The following is a 22,812-nucleotide window of genomic DNA, read 5'->3' on the forward strand; positions in this document are numbered from 1 at the left end:
TTCTCTGAGTTTGTTTTTCTTTTCCGTTTTTCTACGGAATAAACGTGTTACGGCGCATCAAACACCCTGTTATTGTATAAATAGTTTTTAAGAAGTTGAGTGCGATTGTTGTGGATCTACTTCCATACTATATCAGGTAAATTGTTACGAATAATCCATCGTATGTAGAATTTGTACTTAATTAAGTTCTAATATATTTTATAATAAAAATTGTTCAAAAACCATATTTTTCTTGTTTTCACTTTGGTCATCCTCTAATGACTTACTTACTCACAGCTCGAATCGTAAGCTCTTGCGTACTTATATAGGTAGTCAAGGATAAAGGTAAAAATGGAGACTGCAAAGAAAAACAAAGAAAACACATTGGATTTAAAGTCTTCCAACCCCATATTTATTTTCGGCAATGCCTTTTATATGAAAAAGTACACCATTTTTCGTAAGGGACGATATACACTATTAGTCTGTTCAAGGGAGCGATAGAGGGATGTTGAGAGAGAAAAGGAGAAATGGAAGGATGAGCTTCGAGACAGTCGAAGGAAAACGAAAGTAGAGTCGGACAAACATGAGGGTGTACATGAGAGGAGCGATGAAGAGGGTAAAGTGGTGCAAAAAGGGAATTATTCAAAATGCAATGTCTTTATACGTATATATATATGTTATATAACTATTTAAAAAGTATAGCGTTTAAAACTTAATGGTAAAAAATACGGATTTCTTTTTTTTGTTGTTGTTGTTATTCGTTCATTATCATCCTCGTCATCGTAATCTCTAAGCGATAATTATTATAAGTAATAATTTATTATCGCGTAGTCATCGTCGCCGTCGTTGTCGACTTCGTCATCATCGTTATCATAATACATCCCATAGTTTACATATCTATATAAATCGACGTATATAAATCAATAACAACAAATAATGCTGTAATTACATTTAATCGCTCTTAATGTTGTAAAACCACGAATTAACTATCGCTTACAAGGTCTACGTATATTATATAGAAAAGGAAAAAATAAGGTATAGTTATGTAAAAGTTTTGTTTTTGTTTTTTCTTACGTAATAATCTCTCTTGCCACTCATCTTCCGGTCGACGAGAATTCGGGCGCACCCTTCGTATTATTGACACTCGATTACTTTTCTCAACATTGAAATCAGCTCTCAAACTTTCCTTTTTTAGTTTGTTCCTGTCTTAACTAACAGCGCTTAACTACACGTAAAATCACTAGTTTTGCTTTCAGCGAGACATCGTCATGCAAAATGCGGTTTTTTTTTTTTTTTTTTTTTCTTTTTTTTATCATACACAAGTTAAGTTAGAGGTTGATTGCATCTTCTATTATGTAGTTATTTTTTTACATACGAGTTCTACAAACGACAGAGTAATAGCGTCCTCCTTTGTTTTTAGAGTCTTGTCTATTTTTATTTTTATCTCTTAGTTTTTTTTTTTTTTTTTTCAACCGTTTACATGCGTTTTGAAAATATGTTCTTCTTAATCGTTAATTATGTACGCGTAATGTCCACTTCCCTAATTTTTATGATTGTCATTCTTCTCGTTTGTGTACGTAGATACTCGAAAATAAAAATTACAAGCAGAGCAGGCAGATATACGAAAGTAAATGTTAATTTTCAATGGTATAGAGAGATAGAACATTTTTTCGAGAGCATGTAAAGATAACAATATTCGTGTCCCAAGAATATGCGGTGAAACGATTCGAGTTGCTTATAAAAAATCATCGTCGCTTGAAATTACAAATCTTAAGGTTTTGTTATGATAAACCAATTGAAAATGAAAAAGTATAAGTTTTGCAGTAAATCTTGAAACACAGGACTACGAAGAAATTATATTGGCAGACATTTGTGAATAATCATATTGGACAAGTTTTGTTTTACTCATTTCCTTGTTTAGCACATTTTCTACATTTCTCAAGCTGAAGCGTGAAATATTTTTTTCCAGCAATTCAAGAAAACATCTCAATTCAGAGCCTTTCTATATATTTATTTTCTTATTTATCGAGAAAAAAAAAACAAAAAAAAAAAAAACATTGGCTAAGAGTACGCGGTCCCGATAATCAAACACAGATTGGAACACAGAAGGAATCCTGCGCGCTTCACAAGTTTATTGCCGTGCTACACGAGAACCTCACTGAGGCGAACATTGTGTAATACCATTTTTTTTTAAATTTATCTTGCTTATTTATATGCCGCTGTTCTCGGTTTTGAAGCATGTAATTTCTCAATTTCCATGGCGAAATGATTTTATTGTGTTGATTTATTTATAATGTATAAATATGGAATCTGGAAATTTACGACACGCAACCTGTAAGTTTTACAATAAAATTTAATAAAATAAACAATTCGACTTTCGGAATTCGTATTTGTAAATACATATTTACATTTTTTTTTTTATTTATTTATTTTTTTTTTTTTTTTCAACAAGCCATAAAAATTTCGCAAACGTTCACTTAAAAAATATATATATTAGAATTCTGTTGTTATAGTGTACACGTAAACTTTAACGCAACTTCGACTTAATAGAAACTAATCTTTATCCATCCCCGTGGGGTCGACGGTAATTTTATTCATTTAATTTTATTCTTTAAAGAAAACATTAATTTGAACATACTTAACTTTCGCGCGCGCACACACACACACACAGACAATAATACAATCGAATTGCTTTTTTGGCTACATTGATCGCCTTCGGTCTTTTGTCTCTCTCTTACAGATTCCCCCTAAAATTATTATTTATTACTTTTTCGTTTCACTAGTCAAGTAGTGTGTTATGCATAATAATTGGCACGAATTTCTTTCTTTACTTCTTTTTTTTCTTTTTTTTTTCTTCTGTACAGCTTAACTAATGAAATAAGATAAGAAAAATGAAGCGGGCTATAAAAAAAAGAAAAAAAAAGAAAGCTATTATCAAATCGGTACAATGAAATATTTTTCAAGCCGCCAGCCTTTGTATGCACATTGAGGGCACGTGAAAATATGTCTAATATTAATATTTCAAGAGTATTCTGTCGATCTCCTAATAATGTTTATTTGTGTTGTAATGTGTATACGTGACGTTACGTTATATTAGGAATAATAAAATTTATTACAATAGCTAGTTCTCTTTCTCCATTTCTTTCACAGTTACTTTACATCTCGACGCTTTTGTGTCGCTCTTTTTTTTATGCATGTTATACTTATACCAGTTTGTGCTCAAACTAGTCGACGAAAAAACGAGTTTGAAAAAATCTATGTAATAGTATCGTGCATTTGTAGTAATTACATAAATTACATAAAATACATATAATTTACATATTCGTTATGTCTGGGATAGACGGGACAACTGTAACCCCAAATCTGTATTACTTTTTAGCGTATGGACCTCTATTTTTAGGTGGAGTCTATTATATACACGGGCGATGAGAGTATAATTAATGTAACCTAATACTTTAGCAGGACACTTTTGTGCAGAGACCTCAGAAGCGACACTTCAGTTGACGCGAACGTGTGTTCATTTTATATTTATATTTCAGTATTTATCTTCACCATTGATAGAGTTCTTGGACATGTGTCAATTCAAGTGATTTATAACTTGTTTTCATATCTTACTAGATTTAAAAAAAATAGAAATAGAATTAGTTTTTAGAAAGTAATACTTATTATGCTGCTAGTGCCCGAATATATTTTTACATGATTTCGTTACATTCAAGGTTTTGCCATCGATTTGCATAGAAAAAACAGTATTAAGTTTTGAAAAGATTAGAAAATATATAGCGTCTTCTTATTACAGAGAAATTATTTATTAATGCTTACAGTTTACTATTTTGATATGTTAAAATCTCACTATTATGTGCCAAAATAAATAAAAATGCATAGTCTCAAGAGTATACAAAAGAAAATGAATGTTTTAAAAGTCGAGTGAGTTATGAAAATCTGCAGAAAAAAACTACTAAAAAAAAATTACTCTTAAGAAATGAAAACAGTGAGCAAAGATAAAATCTAATTTACACGGCAATAAGTCAGATGTAGGTAGTGAAGCTGAAATTAGTGAATCTTTAGGTAATTTTTACTTATGCTGCATAATAAAGAAAAAAAAAAGAACAATACAAGTATAAAGGCTAGATTTCAAAAACTTAACGTGTTGTACATGGTGTAAAAAAGTAGGTAAAATTATAGCGAGGCACAATATGATAGATTGTATAAAATAAAGATTAGGATAAAAAAATACAAGAATCATGGCTATTGTATAGCGAAGAAACGATCATTTATCTTTAGAGGCTAAGTAAAACACATGTTTTCTGATTATCTGCAAAATGTGTTAAAAAACCATTTCAGTAACCATCACGTAATGTATTTTACAAAGAAAAACTGAGAAAAAAAAATTTGATTTTACAACGAAACATACAAATAAGGAAAATGCATGTGATACGTGAATGTCAGGTGACATACACTTCCTACGTTATTTAAAACTAGATTAAAAAGTTAACCATACCTACGAAATAAAAATCTTGAACACTTTCCATAAACTTTTATGATACATCTATAACACACATTCGATTTTTCTGCTACATTCTTTCGTTTATGTTCTTACTCTCTGTTTTCTTTCTCAGTTAAACACAAAAAAAAAATCAAACGAAACATTTGTACTTTAGCAGTGTAGAGCAGTCGTTTTTATTTATTTTAAGGATTATTGATGTGTATATATATCTTTATCGTACATATACATATTTAATCAATTATTATCTATGAAAGATTACATAGCTTGTTTATGTATAAAAAAAAAAAAAAAAAAAAAAAAAACGATTCCCGTGATGACAACCGCACGAAACTTTTTGCCAATCCTCTCTTTCTCTCTAACTCTCTCTTTTTGGGTCGCTGTTTTTTTTTTTTTTAGTTTTTTTTTTATATTCATTTAAAATAAAGTAATAAATGGAATCTTGATTTCATTTTCGTCTGCATAACACTCACGTCGCAGCCTGCCTCATTGTTGATTTATTTCCCCATGCTTGTATCAATATCGTGCTACGAGTGGAAATGTATGTAATAAAAATTTCTGTACTCCCAGAGAGTGATATAAGTAGTCAAAGGCATTCATGAAACTTGTCTAAAAATTTATACATGTATCATGTAACCAAACGAATGGTGGCCTTTGTCTTTCCCCCTATTGTTATAAGTTATTGCATTTATTTTAGTTTCTTTTTAAATTAATATGTATTTCTCATGTGACAAAATACAGTTGACTTTTTGCAAGAGTACTGCGTGCTATGAGATAAACTTTATTTCCCCTACTTTTGTTTTTCTCTAAACTCAATGCGCTAATAAAAGCTCTTCGAGCTGCTAATCGAAATTTCGCCAATTGAAAATTTAACTAGTAAATAAAGTATTGAAAATTTTAATTTTCATTATTCGAATCGTACGTATTTTTTTTATTTTTACACTAATCATTGATTCCAACAACAATATATGTACTGATTGTACAAAATAATCTGAAATGTTAATTAAAAAATTCTCGTAACCGATAAATAACGTTAAATTCAAATAAAAAACAAGTCAGACGATGTCATGAAATTCAGCCGATATCAACCGATTGACGAGAAACAATCAATGTATATATACTGTGCCAAGTAGTTCAAGATATGTATTCTTAAAAATCTTAATCACAACAAAAGTAAATGCAAAACTATACCTTACCTCCACTGGAACCGTATGATAATACAAAATTATGCTGAATACAAACATGTACAAGAATCGTGATCCTCGAGAAACATTTTTGTTTCGTAGAAACTTAACAATGATGCACATACATAAATTACAGATCACAAATGCTTCGACGTCAATTCCACGTGCGACAAAAAGTGATACCATCATCAGAAAAAGGATCGAGCTCGATATTATCACAACGATCACATGATAATAGTTAAGTAACGATAAATATAGAAAATGTAGCACCATAACGCGATTGAGACGCACTGGAAAACTTTTAACGCGCGATTCAATTTGTAAATACACTATTATACAAGTGAGGAGTGTGCCGTGAAAAAATTTTAAGGGCTAATCTTGTGAGTCATACGAAGCAGGTGAGAAAAATTAATGTATACTCTTATGGTACAATTTTTACATCGATTCGTTTGAAACGCATACGCGATAAATTTAATCCAATCATCGTTACTACAAATGGTTAACAATTTTTTTTTCTCGTTTTCTTTTAATCAAAAAAATTTTTTATTTAATTTTTTTTTTTCGATTTTTCCTATTTTTTATCTTTAACAAAATAACGTTCACTAGAGCATTTGAAAAAAGTTTCAATGCAAGTAGCTAAAGATTATGAAGCTTTTTTGAACAAGAAATTTAAAGGGGTTGTTTCACACTTTACACTTACCCAAGGAGACTAATGGCTACAATAGTCCTAATTAATTTTTTAGATCGTTACTATGATCATTTCAGTATAGTTTAGTCGAGTTTATTTGGCCGTTATTCGAGTTTTTTTGTGATTACGTTATCTCCAACAACGCGTGCATTATAAAGTCTATACAATTGAAATGAGAAAAAAAAATTTATTGACAAACACGACAAAAAAAAAAGACAGAATATACATATATTATTCTCCGACACGTTTTTTCATGTTTTGGCGTTGAGTCGGTGAAGAAATTTTTTGAGACTAGAAAATTCCGAATAAACTGCACGATCGTGTAATCAGTGTACATATTATTAATTACATTATACATTTAATAATTTTTCTTGCAAAGTTATCTTTTTCATTCATATAATTCCGTTAGCTTTAGAAAAATTTACTGTTTGCACCCTTGATTCTCATAATCTTTTCAGTAGTTACATTTCTTTCTTTTTTTAAATATTTTTATTAAAAATTTGTTTTGTTGATAAAATATCGCGTGAATCTGTGGCGATCAGTAACTTAATTTCTCTAGTAATTACGATTATAAAATTATGCTTTTTGGGATTTGTACCACTTCATATTTTACTGATAGTATAGCGGTTGATCAAATAAAATGAAAAAAAGGTCTCATGAAAAATAGATTTTTCAAATAGATTATTTCTGCGTCAAAATTCACGTTGTGATCGCGACAGAGCCGAGCTTCATTTATTATACACATGTTGTTAGATTTTTTTAAAATTATTTATATATTATATGTATGTATATATATTTCTATGTTTATGTATGATATATTAGACTGTGATATTTTTTTAATTAATGATATATAAGTTCCGTATGATATGTTTATTCACAACTTGATGTGAGCGCTTAAACTTGAAAAATTTTTTTCAACCGCAAAGTGTAAGCTTAAATAGCTATAATTCAATACAGTGCTATAAATATTTTTCAAACAGATCATACTGATTCACATTTATATTGAATAAAATTTTCAAACAAAAATAATTCCGCAGCATAATTAAACGTTCAATTTTAACGAAACTATTTTTCAACATTTCATAACATGAAAATAGAATATTATTATTAAATAAAAATTTTTTTATTAAAAAAAATTTTTTCTTGACACAGAATAACGTCTTATTCGATGATGTTATTATGTCAAATATTTATTTCTGCGCTAGTAAATATATCCGTCAAGTTTGTGACAAATTATTTTTAAAAGCTCACATGCTGATAACGTAAAAATGAATCCTATCACAGTTGTTTGCAAAAACAAATATCAACCCTCAGATCTTTTTTAATGAAAAATTCCAATTAAATTAACATGAAAACGCGCTCGGCGTGTAGTATAATTATTGCGGGGTGTGTGAGCTGTAATGAATTAGTCGACACGAGAACTAGATAATTACTGTCTGCGTTGTAAACAATTGCTTTTTTTTCCATAAAAGCATCGAGATAAACTAGAATATTTTACGTTGAATGACATATCGAAAGCGTCTCTGGGTATAAATTTATTTTATCTAATTGAACAGTCAACTAAATCACCAACAGCATTCATCTAATTAATTAAAATATTGCACGTGTTAGTTTCAAAGATAAAAATTTCAATTTCAATAACGACTTTTTCTTTTCATCGCGCTTAGAGCTCCGTTTTCCTTTCTTTTTTGCTATGTATACATCTATATATATGTATATATATATATATTTATATAAATTTCGCATGAACTATTCTGTATTTATGTGTATTCATATGTAAATTTAAGTACGTTCGATTAATCGATCGAATCGGAACGAATGACAATTACAATTCCCTAGTTAGAGCTTAAGTACTCAGCAATAATTAATAAATACATTTAGTAGGCGTTTATTCTCAATAAAACTCTCGCGACTTCGATATGCATTTGACTTTCATGATTCACCTTTCTGAATATTATATCAATTTATTGTTTTGTCTACCATACTAGAGTTGATTATGAATATAGTAATTCTAAAAGGTTTGACGACGTGATCAAAAAGACATTACTGCTGCTGCTCTTGCTGCTGTAATATATATAATAAATTTCCTATATGCGGGCTTTTTTCTTTCTATCTCGCTATATATATATATAATTTTTTTTTTTAATCATATATTCATTTGATGTGTATATGTATGTAATCTACAAGTCGAGTAATAAAAATAGAATCGCATAGATTGAGACTCGCACAGCGCATGCACCTATATGTATAATATTATTAAAGTGAAAGGGGGAAGAGATGCCAGGCTCGTTTACTTTGTCCATCTTTTTTTTTTATTTTTTTTTCTTTCTCTCGTCAATTCCTCCAAAAAGTCGCGGCGCGTCACGTTTTGCATCATGAATATATTATTATTTAAAATTTTCTTTTCTTCTTTATACTTTTAAATGCTCGTAGTACGACCTCTTAGTTGTTTTGTATATTTAATTTAATTTAATATTTTTTTTTTTACTCATAATCATGCACATTCACAATAAAATCTATTTATCCTATTTATATCTATATATGTATTATGCGTACCCACGTACGCGTTAACAAGATTAGACGGAGCGCGTACAGTGCACAACAGGACGCGCGTTTTTTTTTTTTTGTGCATGTACATACATATATATGTTGTACCGGACGCTGCATCGTTTCTCTCCCGAAGTGTGTGTGTGTGTGTGTGGTGTGTATAACGTGATTGATTGTTTAACACGCGAGAAAAACGCGCGAATGAAATTTAGTGGGTGTACGTGTGTGTATGTCTCACTTGACAAATAGAAAAACGCATCGATCCAAGCTGCAATTCCGTGCAATTTTTTTCTGCTGTTGTGACAGCACACCTTAGCGTACCTTAATTTCGCAAAGAAAGGAGTCCCAAAACACACCAACCACAACCTCGTAGGTTCCACAAACTAACATCCATCTCAAAAAAGTACTTGTATGAGCCACGCACGAGTTGCGCCCAAGATTTTCCTTGACGATTTCGCAATACCCATTTTCCATACGTCGTTATAAAAAAAAGGAAAGAAGGAAAAAAAAAAAAAATTCCGTGTCATAGCGTTGTCTTTGTCGCGCTTGCTTTTCTTCAGCGTCTCAATGCAGTACACGTAGTACACAATACACAAGTACGCGCGCGCGTGTCGCATCCCTTCGAGATTCCAAGCCTTTGCTGGCGTGGCTCACTTGTCACCTCGAGCCCGTCCCGGAAGAGGACGACGATGAGAAAAGCCGAGAGGGATCCCTTGGCTGTCGGTGCTCCTCTGTGTTTGCGATAATCGCAACTGATTATCAACGCACTGGAAAACGTGATCCTGGCAATGACCGAGCGCCTTTTGCCTGCGCAAAAGACAAAAAGTGTGAGATTTGTTGGAAGCGCGTGATTGTGATGGAGCGACAACCCACCTCCGTTCACTGCAGGTCCTCCTCGCACTTGGGAATGTCGAAGATCTCGGCGAAAAGCGGGGGTAGCTTCAACTTGGTCCAGTTCTTGCGGAACCAGTCGAGCAGGTCCGCGTGCCTGGCCCCGAGGCTCTTCAGCTCGGGTATCCTCAAGGCGAGGCCGTTTATCGGGTCGTTGTTGCACGGGCCCCCGTTACCCGCCGCCACAGCTTGAACGCGCAGTGCCTCGAGCAGCCGGTCCTGCAGCCTCTGGATCGCCTTGACGTCGTTCAGGCCCGGGCGCTCGTTCAGCAGCACCGCCCCCGAGAACAGCCCCAACTCTGCGTCCGTCAACTGATGGCTGTTCAACGCCGACGTGAACTGCAGCATCGACGACACGAAATCCGGCTGTCGCACACGGATATAATAAACACATATATACACAAGAGCCCATGTAATCATCACGTAATATGCATCACACAATGTATGCAGTATATTATATACTTACGTCGTACATGAGGTCGAGCTGCTGCCTGGTTATGTAGGTGCCGTCCTCGAAGGTCATGGACGCGTCGGAGGTCATCTTGGAGATGTGGCTGAGCCAGACCTCGAAGAAGCCGACCTTGATGAGTATGAGCTGGTCGTCCTGGGACAGTTCGCAGAAGCCGGGTACGCGCTTCGCGAACTCGACGACCCTCTGGACGGAGGGCGTCACCCGGGCGGCGAACTGCTGCCACAGCCAGATCTTGTGCGCCTCGGTCGTCTCCGCGGTCGAGGAGGCTGCTTCCGGGTCCTCGGGACTCGCGGGCTGTTTTTTTTTTCATTTTATATACAATTTTATTTGTTTTTTTTTCCCCCTCCCCCTTTTTTTAACTTTCACGCAATCAAAAAAAAAAAAAAAATAAACAAATAAATGACCGACCGGTATGATCATGGGTTTGCGCACGATGCCCCGCGTCGATTCCTCGGTGAAGCCGCAGTGGGCGTGATGAGCCTGCGACACCTGGAGTATCACGTCGTACACGGCGAGCTGTTTGACGTCAGCGTCCGACTGGTCCGCCTCGACCACCGTCGCAGCCTGCCCCACCCGACTCCCCTGCATCATCGGGCAGCTGTTTTGGCTCTGCGGGCTGTTTATGCACCCACTCCCGTTGCCGTTTATGCTGTTGTTGTTGTTGTTGCTCACATTGTTGTTGTTGTTGTTGTTGGTACTGTTGTTATTGTTGTTGTTCGGGGTATTGGCGTTGTTGTTGTTGTTGTTGTTGTTATTGTTGTTGCTGCTGCCGTTGGTGTTGGCGACGGCGAGCTGGGGCACGACGCCGTTGGTGGTGCCGGTCGGCGTGGGCGGGCCGCCGCTCGTCGTGGTCGTGGGCGTCGCGTCGTCAGGGCCCCGTTCGCGGGAGCGCTTTGGCACTCGGCCGTATCGAACCGCTGAAAAATTCACACACCTCGTTGGCCCTTTTGCAAAATCGCACATAATATAAATATACACTTCGCTGTGATGAGAGAAACGAAGTAGCGCAGGCCCGACGCAACCCCAGCTTTGGAAGGGAGAGCGGGAGACGAGCAAGTTAATGATTCGCCAAATTAGAGCTCGGGGAGGGAAGGGCAAACAACGAGAGACTCTTGTTCCTTTATTATAGTAAAAAAGACGGCGAGCAAGGAAGGGAAACTGTAGGGCCTCGGAGCTCGGGAAATCTCGCGTTGGCGCAAAAGCTCGGAGGGAAATAAAGAAAAAAAGGAGATAATCCGGCCTTGTGCTTTTCCCCGGGGAATCGAGAGCTGGCAGCTGTATCGGTGGTTGTTTTTTTTTTTGCGCAAACTGTGCAGGAAAAGAAAACAAAAGCGAGAGAAGCTCTCCGATGCGCTCGATTGGCGAGGAAGCAAAAGTGCTCGTATGGAATAATACTCCTTTCTGGATAATTAATTTCTTCCTGACCCGAAAACTTTATTGTCGACCGCAAATCGCAAAAATCCCATCCAAGGGCTGCGCGAAAGAGAAAGAAAACAGCTTCGAAAGACAAAGCTGAATAATACAGCGAGAGATTTCCTCCCCGAGGTGTATGGAAGCACACGTGTATGTACTCTTTTGACATGTTTAATTACGCGCGCAACTTCGAAGCATCGAGCTGTACGAGGAGTAAAAGTATATATACTTCAAGGTACGGGGCAAAGCTCAAAGTTGAATGGTTGTTGTAACAACGATGATGGGGGTAAATTAAGTGGAACTCGTGCGTTGCCTACGGCCTTTTCCGATGGAGCACGAGTGTCGGGTAAAAAGACAACTCGTCTCATCCACGCGAGCAATTTTGTAATTTTGACGGACTTTTGATGCTAGAGGAAAATACCTGGCGTGACGTGGCTCAAGTGGCGAGCTTTTGAAGTTTGAAGTGAACGAGTCTCAGTGGGGAATGTAACGGTGGTGGTACCTAGCCGGCTCTGCTTTGAACTCGCAAAGTAGAAAAAAAAAAAAGAAAAAAAAAGAACTTGAAGGGGATGGGGATCGTCGGAGGTGTGAAATTAATTTTCCGCCAGTGATGATGATGATGATGAATGCAGCGAGTGCATGTCTAGGGTGTATACGTACAATCTCTGGACATGCCGACGGCCAGGCACTTCTTGAATCTGCAGTACTGGCAGCGGTTCCGGTTCAATCTTATCACCATGCACTTGCCGTCTCTCAAGCACCTGTACTCGATTTGCTTTTGTATGCTCCGCCTGAAAAAGCCCTGCAACAGAACGAACGACCGATCGTACTTTTAGTCTTCAGCACATAGTCGTCTTCTCTTCTGCATGTATACTTACAACAAAAAGTATAATATTGCAATTGAGTTTTCGATCAAATTTTTAGCTTTTTTTTTTTTTTTTTTTTTTTTCACTTAAATTTTACTTGTTCTTAAAATTACCAAGTTAAATAAAAACATTTAAATGGTCGTTATTACGAAGTAACTCAAGACTTTTACGTCAATGTATTATTTAAAAAATTATGGGATCTAGCTTTCGGCTGATAGATTTGTTGAGTTGCACTATTTTTCAATAATCTTCAAAGGGTTTCGTCGTGTGAATTAAAACAACGGGTGCCATTTGTACGATATTACGATTAAATCATAATCAAATTCGTGGGTAAACAAAATACATCCATACGCCTTAAAACCGTCCATCGGGGAGAGCTCAAGTAAATTGTACATGGATATGAGTTATTTTACGAAATTTACGCGTGTGAAAATCGATAACCGAACGGAATCGGTCTCTGCATACCTACCGATTGGATCGATTTATCTTTTCTTCGAACGGAAATGAATTTTTCATCTGCCCAACATGTGCCGCGGTACTAAGCCACCAAACATTATTTTCAAAGATAAGACTCGTAAAAACGTATTTCCCCGAGCACGCGCACACGTATTACATACCTACAATGGATATGCACATTCGAGCCATTCACTCGATCCCCATTCGAAAGCTTTTATTTTAAATTCACTTACGACTGAAGTACCAGCCAACTTCGGCGTGTTGTATGCATACGGCGAAGCTATGGAAAATTTAACGTACGAAACTGGCGTGCGATTCATATTCCAAGCGCGTGGGAAAAAAAAAAAAAAATCACATAACGGAGTATCCACGGTGCAGAGAGGAGCTCGAATAGCTCGTGCGCACGCAATCGAAAAAATTCGCGAAAGGTTCGTGCATAAAAGCTCGGGGAGGGTAAGTCGTTTCGCCGAAAATTCCCTCTTGGAAAATCCTCCGCAGTGAATTCCCGACTCCCCTCCGATATCGCGGAAACGTGACGCTGGCGGCCGAACAGAAGACGAGTAGAAAAAAAAATAAATGAACGGAGTCTCCCCTTGTGTTTGCAATATTAATGTCGCTATTATTTTCCTTTAATTTTTTTTTTTTTTTTTTTACCATCTATAGATGGCATTAAAATATTTGTAAATGTAGAACAAAACATCGAAACTCCTTTGAATGGGTTAACGAGGTAACGTGGCGTCTTTGTCGTCGGACGAGCTCAAAGAAAGGAGGAAAGGGCCCGAAGGGTGCTGCATTATTCAATTTCATACCCCCCTCCGGAGCCTGTGAGCGCAACTGGGTCACGCTCCGAGCCCGAGAAATAGTTTATCTCTCCCCCCCGCCTCCAGCCGTTCTTTAAATTTATATATAGAGCGTACCGCTCGCTCGATTTCGCATTCAGTTACCCCGCCCATTTTTTTTTTCCTCCCTCGGCGGTGATCACTAAATCCCAAACGCCGACGTGCCTACGCCGCACGTGCCGATGGCGTTGGGGATAAGACCGATGTGCCCGAGGTATGATACATTATGCACGACGACAAGAAACGAGCGCCCTGCTCTTTTGGGCATCTGCGGCCACGGTGCGTTACTTAAGCGAATAGTGTTTTGTCACCGTACCGAGTGGGACAAAATGATGGCCAAGCGTGTGCGTAAGTAGGTACAAATAAATGAGTAAAGACTGTCCGACCGTACTCGGCATCGATCTACTTACGTATAGTTTCCTCATTGAATCGGGGTGCGCTCCACTACTTACATGAACGTAATATCCTTTTATTTTGGTACTCTGGTTTACAAATGTCCTTTACAGTGCGGAGCAACGAGTGGAAACAAGAGAGAAAAAAAAGCAAATTAAAGTTTTTGCAACGAAAGCGCCCATATTGCATTTAAGGTTTTCAAACACAATTAGCCAAATGGAAAATGCGTGAGTGTAGTTTTTCGAAAGGAGCGCTCTCGAGAAGTTTGCACCGGTACACTCCGAGTACGCGAGCGAGAGAAGTTTGAGAAAAATTTGGTCATCGCGAAAGTACTAGGACTCGCAATTGAAAAATCATGCCCAAAAGGTATCCTGTCGATCTGTACATACCGACTTGGTTCGAATAAAAAAGGATGCCCTTTGCGCGTAAAATGGAGCACAAAGGAGAAGGACTTGTACATCAGGGGCGGTTAATTAATGTTTTATTAAGTGCACTTTGTGAAGAAACGAGCGAAAAAAGACTGCCCGTGGCGTTGAAAAAATTGAGATAGCAGGTACTGCGAGGAGAAAAAAGATGAAGGACTTTTATTAATTTGCTCGCAGCGCTTCCGTATTGTATGCTTGCGCATCGCGAGCACAAAAATATATAGAAGGATCTGGAAGAGAGAAGGGACAATTACAGGTGTATACCTATACACACGCTGGTTTATTAAAGGGAAAGGGAGGGTCGATTCGCCCGTACGTGCTCTTGTCGAAAACGCTCGTTGCGAGTGGTGGTAATCACCCCCGGAAATGGAACTACTACGACGACGACGACGACGAGGCGGAAGCGATTCTCTCTCTCTCTTCCCGCGTGTGTACCGAGGGAACCTTCCTCCCTGCAGCTGCTGCATATTGTACACACGGGCGTTCTCCTGAAAATTAATTACGTCGAGCTCGCTTCCTCGTTGCTTCTGAGATAAGCTCGAGGAGCTTGCGAGGCGAGGGAAGTACTTCAAGGTAGATAAATATAAACGCGAATGCGGAACGAGAGGTAATCGAAGGGAGGGTTTTTCATCATCTGCTGTTGGGTGTTTATCTAGGAAAAACTGTTTTTTTTTTTTTCTTGTTTTTTTTTTTGTTAAGAAAAAAATGTTTTTCTTTTTTTTGATATACTTTTACTCTCAAAAAAGAGAACTTGGAGGACGCTCTTTGAGCTCGATGCGGGCGTGTTTGATGGAGAGTGAAATTAAAATTATTTTACCCGTCAAAGTAATTTCACTCTTCGAAAAACTGAAGAGCACATCGGTGGTATTTTCCAGCTGAAAAGAGCATAGTAGCACAGAAAAAAAAAAAAAAAAATTCACATTACGCGGGGGCGTAGAGAGCAAGCTCTTTCGCGAGAAATAACATGTAAATTTTTTTAAGTGCTCATTAAGTTTTCACAGAGAAATAGAAGGAGAAGAGGTAGACGAGAGAAAAAGAGATATTTTCCTCCCTGGCAGTGGCTTGTGGTTTCATTAAAACCTTGTGTATCTTGCGCGGCAGTTTTCCAAGGGCTCGCCACCTTGTGATTCAATTTATCATGTATACCGTACGGTTCGCGCACGTATTTTTTTTTCCACCCTTGTTTTTAGAGTCCGGTCGACCAATGGCCCATTGGGGCGACACGAGTTGTCCCAATGACCTTTGGAAAATATCTGCATGCGTTGCTTTGCAAAAAAACAATACGGACATCCACCCCTTCAATCTCAAAACATTTCCCGTTTCCGTTCGCACAGCGGTAAAAGTGCAACAACAGCGGCCCAATATACCCCGCGCCGAGTGCAATAAGCCGCGGTGAGTTGGAAAAATTCCCCGGGTCAAGACCGGATTAGAGTCGCTGATACGCGATTCGTTCGCTCGGCTGTATCCAACTCCTCCGGAGACTCGGCGCTAATTGAGAAAAAAAACGTGCAATCGTCGGGTAAGGCTTTGGAGGGAGGATCGAAACTCGCGCGCTCTACTTTTTAATCCCGCTCACGTGTGCACGTGGAAGAAAAAAAAAAAAAAAGGAAAAATAAGGAACCGCGCCAACTTTGCTCGTCCGTCAAGTCCCTGGTTCCGCAAAAGTTGCCGCTTCCAGTTGACCCCCATCCGGGAGTACTGCCGCGTCCCGTACGTCTTCTTTTCCACGGACGACCGGGAAATACTTTTGTTTCTCTCTGCTCCCACGTCGTCTCGCTTAGCTGGCTTTTTTCTCTGCTACTTTCGGATTTCCGCGAAACTCTTTCTTTACTCTGCGATTTTTCAACACCCACAGCTCGCCAAGTTTTCCCCCTGACCCCCGTTTTCATTTTCATTTTCGGGTAACCCGCGTCGACATTCAAGGCTCGGCAAACACTCGACGTCGCGGTGTTTTTGCTCCCTCGGTGTACAACCCTTTGCGCGAGAGTCCACAAATGGATCCCCAAAGGCAGCCGAGCGTTGGGCAACTTTGGGGAGTCGGGAAATTAGGGCACGACGACTCGAGTGGCTTTACTAGCCGATCGATAACTCGCCTCGGCAATTTATCCGATTCGAGAGGGGAAACAGAGCACTTGGGCCGGGGTGGGAAAATTCGCCAATACGAGGCTCCCCGTTTAATTTTTCCACCCGGAGTTTTTGCACTCGAGCCGGAACGTTTGTCGAAAACGCGCTGAAGCGTTTTCCGTGTCAAGCCGGTACTTGAAAAAAATGCAGTAGCTTTGCTACAAAAAGAAAGGAAAAAAAAAAAAAAAAAAAAAAAAACGCCGATCGATTTTAAACACGCTCTCACTCGCGCTTCGTTCAAAAAAAAAAAAAGAAAGAGTGCAGTATTAAACACTCGCCCTGCTGCAGAGTCGTAAATCTGGCTCATCGCCATCGGCGAAGGGACACCAAGATAGCATTGAGAAAACGGGGAGGGAGAAAAAAAAACGACTCCATTTACGTCATAATCGTATCTGAACGGCACATCGTGATCACGTCGACGTAACGAACGAAAGGACGGTGCATATATGTGCAGTTATAGGTACGGACGGGTCTCGGCCATTGGCGATCATTATCCACGCGCTTACCCACTATACCCGAGACACGTACATGAAATCGCTCATCACTGCACGGCAGAACACCCCAACGCGCTCGAGATACACCCATGTCGAAGCAAAATAAAAGAGGGCTGACTCGTGATTATCGACCCTCTACCTGTCGATTCGCAGTCTCTTGCAGCTCGTACATATACGCCCCGGTATAGCATCTAATTGAGAGCAATTTTTTTTTGTACACCCTTATCGCTCCCCTCCCTTATTTTTATTCCGTTTGAGGGAAGAGGCATAGCGGCACATAAGGAGGGGACAAAAAAAGAGACGCGCCGCAACGTCTCTGTCTATGAACTCGAGAGAGAGAGAGAGAGAGAGAGGGAGAGCTCACCAAAGCTCATATATGCGGCGCTAATGTGCTCTCTCACACCCTCCCGCAAGCACGACGCAGCTTGTTTTGGTGGAGGGTGACCGCGCTTTTCTCCATTGGCTAAATTTAAACGCGCGGTGGGTTATTTTCGATCGATACGGAGTCGAAAAATAGAAAAAAAAGTCTTCCTCGGCAAACTCAAAGCGACGAGACGAGCCGAGACAAGCAGGTATACTATTGGCTAACAAGTGGTAAAGTCCGCGTGTGGTCAGACGCGACGAAAAAAAAAGCCCGTACTCGTTTCTTGTACTATCAAAAATCCATTTACATCGCGGATGGGGGCTCCAATTAAAAAATCCTCGGCATTTCCAGGCACGAGCAATTAAACGTCGTAAGTGGGTATCACGCGGGTCTCGCAACGCCGCAATGAACACCGTCAAGTGTATAAGCGGGTATACGCGTGTGCGCAAGTATATCAAGAGGCAAAGCTTGCACGCGAGAGCTCCAATTCACCGTTAGTCCTCTTGGGCAAATAAATACACGCGGGCCCCCCGAGGGCTTCCGCGTCTTTCGATCGAGCCGCCGACGCGTTAGCAGCCGAGGCTTTTCATCTCGCCCGTGCACGCAACGCCACGGCCTCCCTCCCTCCCCCCCCCCCACCGCAATTGTTTCTTTTGCTGCGCTCTTTGAGCACGAACCATACGGTCGCGCTGTTACATCGATCGTGTGCGCTGTACCTCTGCGTTTCGTCCGAGATGGATACTATGGGAAACATTTTTTTCATTTTTACTTCGTACAACCCACAAAAAACATTTTGTACGCGTCTCGAGTCCGTGCTCGCTGCAGGTTGATAAAATATATACGATGTATATATATACGATACAGGCACGCGCGTTCTAACAATTTCTCGATTAACGAGCAGCAGTCGATTGATGGAGGAGTCCACCTCCCGATCTTCCGCTTATCGCGAGCCGCGTTGGCTCGCCGTTTTATGGCTATAAATTACTTGGTAATCGAACGTGCCCCTTGAACGTGCTCTCTACCCGCTGCTGGTGCAGTGATCCCACGTAAGTTGAAGGAGAAGAGGAATCCCTTTGCTCTCGAAGACTGATCGATCGACGCTGTCTGCGCTCGTTACCATCCAGTGCTCTCTCCTTTTCTAATCTCGCGCGTGCACACGTACACAAATACAGATAGCGGCGAGCGAAGAGAACGAGAGAGAGAAAGATTGGTAGATGGAGGAGGGAAGGATCGGGCGAGGAGGCATCGAGCGATGGGCGGCAGAGAAGGAGGAGGAATCTTATTTGCGTGCAGCGTATACGAGTGTGTGCAGGGGATATATCTGCCGCTGCTGCTCCCCGTCGTGCAGATCTTACACGGAGGAAGGTATAGCGTGCCACTCTGTGCTTGGGTTTGAATGATTTTCTAATCCCCCACTCGTTGATGTATGGGGGAATCTTTTTTTTTTTTTTGCTTCCCTTCTTCTTCTTCTTCTTCTTCTTCTTCTTCAAGGCGTGTATTGTAGTCACGGGAATCAATTACAAAATGCTTTTGCGTTGAAGTTTCTTTGCCGATGATCAGTTAGCGCTGGTTTGAAGGATCGCACTCGCGGTGTGCGTTAATGAGCGATTTTCATTGACAAGCTGTGCGAGACTTTGTCATGTCGTATCCTTCTCATTTTGAAAAATTAATTGCACATTTTACGTTGTCACAGTACTTTTTTTTGTTCAAAAATTGACAAATCAGTAGACCGTTTTATGTATTTTCCTTACACCTCCGCCGAAAGTTCGTTCCATCTGACCCGATTTTGAGCTAGAAAAAGCCTCATATCAGTCCTGCCATATGTGCGCAGAACGAAGTGCGCAGATATATATAGTTATATATTCAGCACCAAGAAGCAGCAGTACTGCAGTAGTTATACACTACATATATATATATACGGCTAACGGAGTTATAACCTTTATAGTTTATACAACACAGAAAATCATTGGATATTTATTTACATAAATTATTGGATATATATACATATGTTTTTTTTTTTTTGCACAATTTACATGTATATATAAATTTTTTAATTTCATATGAACAGAGTACACAACACAAAATTAAAACTACCAAATTAATGTTTTTTGATGAGTTACTTTCACTTTAATGATTTATTTAGTATATAAATGTAGTATATACATGTCATATTACAAAAATAAACTATGAAATCTTTTATTTAATCGAATTATGCTTATCACAATTATAATAGTTATTGATAATAACCTGATTTATTTTGCACTTACGGATATAAACATTAGGATTTTTAAAATGATCTTTATAGGATCCATGATTCGAATTTAAACGGATTTCTCTTCCTCTCGTTTTGCCAGCACGACCAACCTGCACAAATCCTCGGCCCAATCTGATTCTATATAATATACTACAGTCTCGGCGAGCGTATATATATATAGATATACCTATACACATGTACACTCATCTACGTGCATTTAAGTGGTATTGTTCGAACGACCGATCGATCAACAATAATGCATAATGCACTAAATCTTTGACTGGATCTTTAAACCATCATTTTTATCAAAACTAAAACCGTGGTGACGAACTTTCGGCGGAGGTGTAAGGAAAAAAAGTATACGTACCACGGCCAAAAAGTGGGGCTACATCTGACCGCGCATTACCGGCCTCGCCTTCGGCTCGGCCGATAATATAGCGCGGTCAGTAATAGCCCCACTTTCTGGCCTAGGTACGTAATATACTATTTCACCGTGCCATAAAAAAATTCACGAAAGTATCTAACAAAAATATTATTGGCTGAATAATTTGTTCTTACATACTTTTTCGAGTAGTTACACCTGTGAAATGTCCATTATGCGATACGAGTATCGCGAGTAAAAACAAAAAAACTTTACTAAGCCACCTAAAGAAAGTTAAACTAGCTGAAGGATTTTTCGTAAAAAAAAAAAAAAAAAAAAAAAAAATTGTAATAAAAAATCAAATTCGATGTTGACTTACTTTACAACCCTCGCAGCTGGTGACTCCGTAGTGATAGCCACTCGCCTTATCGCCGCAGACCTTGCACGGCACGAAACTCTTGGCGGGGGTTGAGCTATTCGAGTCTGCGGCAGCGTAGTGTTGTTCTGCAACGAAAAGAGAAGAGACATGTTTTACAGTACATCCACAGAGATTTTATGTTACGGAGACGTATAGAGAATATTTTTCCCTGATGGTTGATGAGGAGGGATGGATTTACATCACGCATGTGTCCTTGCAGTTTCTGTACTCGAAGGTGTGAATATTGTACGTACTTTAAATAATTTCGTAAACACGTAAAACTTCTTTCAAAAAAGTCCTCCTGCTCTAAGTAAAAGTTCACTTCATCTGTATTACAAGGTAATATTTTAGCTGTATTTTTATTTATTACCAATAACGTAGCTTAGAGATGAAATTTTGTTCAAGATTAAGTACTGAAATTTTTTTCCTATATTATTTGAAAATCCTCTGAAATAAGAATAATTAAAAACGTTGTAAATGCAATCAGGGCATTTGCATACACCTACACTACAGATGACAAAGTACCAGGATTTCACAGAAGTTTTACTCCGTTGCACATCCCCCTAAATTTAAAATAAGTCGTGAAAAATTTAATTATTTACACATACAACGAAATTTTCACGAGCGACATAGTGAAAAAAGAATGGTATTCATCCAAGCTCGGAAATTATAATTTGGTATTACAATTGGTAAACAACAGTGGTATGATTATAGAGATCTCAATCAGAGAGAATTGCATAGCCTGTAAATACTATTTCCGGTGCTACTAACCAATTAGTTAGCCAACTAATAAAATTAGCGAATCATTAATTAGTAGAAACAGTAAATATTGACTATTTCGTAGTGAGAATCCACTATTTTTGCAAGTTACAAGTAAACAACTAAGAAATAGTAATATTAACTGTGACACTACTCAAATAAATAATTTCACTACAAAAATGTAAATAGTATTGAGAGTTTCCTCAAATCTGGCAATTTAAAATACCTGAATTTTTTTCGAATTCACATGATATAAAATATCATACATGAATATTGTTTATCTCAAAATGAAAATTTGATATTAAATAATCAAAACTAATCAAACTAATTTATTTAGCCGAATGCACAGAGCATATTATAAAATCTACAAAAGCATGTCTTGTATGTTTGACTTTGAGTCTTATTTTTCCAGGATTTCCAAGTTAATTCCCAGAGTTTTCCCCCGGTTCCACAATTCCCAGTTTCCACGAAGAAAAAAAATCCCTGAGAATTCCTGGTTTTCCTGGATCTACCATTTTATAAGTTGTGCCTATTGTTACCATCTATAGCGATGATAGCGAAGTAACTTTTAGCATGTCGTTCTTGCAGATCCTTGTTTTATTCCCGGGCATCGCGTACAGCTTCTCTTCTATCAGACGCATCATTATTTAAAATATATTTTGTCTTTTTATAAAAACATTCTCTTTTTTTTTCATCGTCATTTGTTGATGATAAACTTAATGTTCATTTTTCCGAGTAGGTACGCTCCACTTAAACCTTTCATTGGAATCTGTTAATACGATGAAAATCAATATTATGCTGGACAATTGAAGATGCTAATCCTAATGATGACCATATATTAAATATAAGACGGCTAAAATCAATCCGTCCGAATCAGAGAAGAGTCTGATGTCATGGAAGATGCGAAAAGAAAAAGACGAGCGAATGTTGAGAAATAAAGCGACGTATCTTTGTTTACCAGGGAAAAGAAGAGCGGGCCACCAAATACTTAGCCGAGAGCATCTTGCTGGTTGCAGCATGGACACCAAGACGTGCACTTCCTATTTAAACTGTCGATAACGTTTGGCAAACTTTGACCCACTTTTCCACATTTTCCTGTATATACATAGGCACTCTCGGAGGCTAAGGAAAAGGACACTTTTTTGCTTCAAATATCCACGTCCGACCGTGTTTAACAAACAATTTTACTTACTTTTCAAGGACTTGGCCACTCACAACTACCAAAACGCGTCTTTCTTCGCATGAAAAACATGGCCTTCCATCGGTTCGATTGTACCCATCAGTGATAGTTGTGAATGCACAATTAAATAAATAGATTTTGAGGGACCGGGGCCATTCGCCAAATCATCTCCAGCTGTGTAAAACAGAGCTCAAAGTTGCCGGA

At 38.5% G+C, this 22,812-nt stretch overlaps 1 protein-coding gene across 1 annotated transcript in view; it reads right to left on the reverse strand.

Moving 5' to 3' along the window:
- Window positions 1-9,014: 9,014 nt before the first annotated feature.
- The window catches only part of Eip78C (Ecdysone-induced protein 78C), a 91,074-nt gene continuing 77,276 nt past the window's right edge, over window positions 9,015-22,812 (reverse strand). Inside the window, exons 2-7 of the mRNA XM_089590755.1 lie at window positions 20,631-20,755; window positions 12,336-12,477; window positions 10,671-11,179; window positions 10,257-10,556; window positions 9,773-10,156; window positions 9,015-9,706 (exon numbers count right to left, since the gene is read on the reverse strand). Coding sequence (XP_089446881.1) covers window positions 9,779-10,156; window positions 10,257-10,556; window positions 10,671-11,179; window positions 12,336-12,477; window positions 20,631-20,755 — 1,454 coding nt within the window. The 3' untranslated portion in view covers window positions 9,015-9,706; window positions 9,773-9,778. The remainder of the gene's footprint in view (window positions 9,707-9,772; window positions 10,157-10,256; window positions 10,557-10,670; window positions 11,180-12,335; window positions 12,478-20,630; window positions 20,756-22,812) is intronic.

This window comes from Copidosoma floridanum, unplaced genomic scaffold (assembly GCF_036245765.1).
Source record: "Copidosoma floridanum isolate Cflo_tuat_1 unplaced genomic scaffold, Cflo_Japanese_pri ptg000001l, whole genome shotgun sequence".
NCBI classification, from domain to species: domain Eukaryota; kingdom Metazoa; phylum Arthropoda; class Insecta; order Hymenoptera; family Encyrtidae; genus Copidosoma; species Copidosoma floridanum.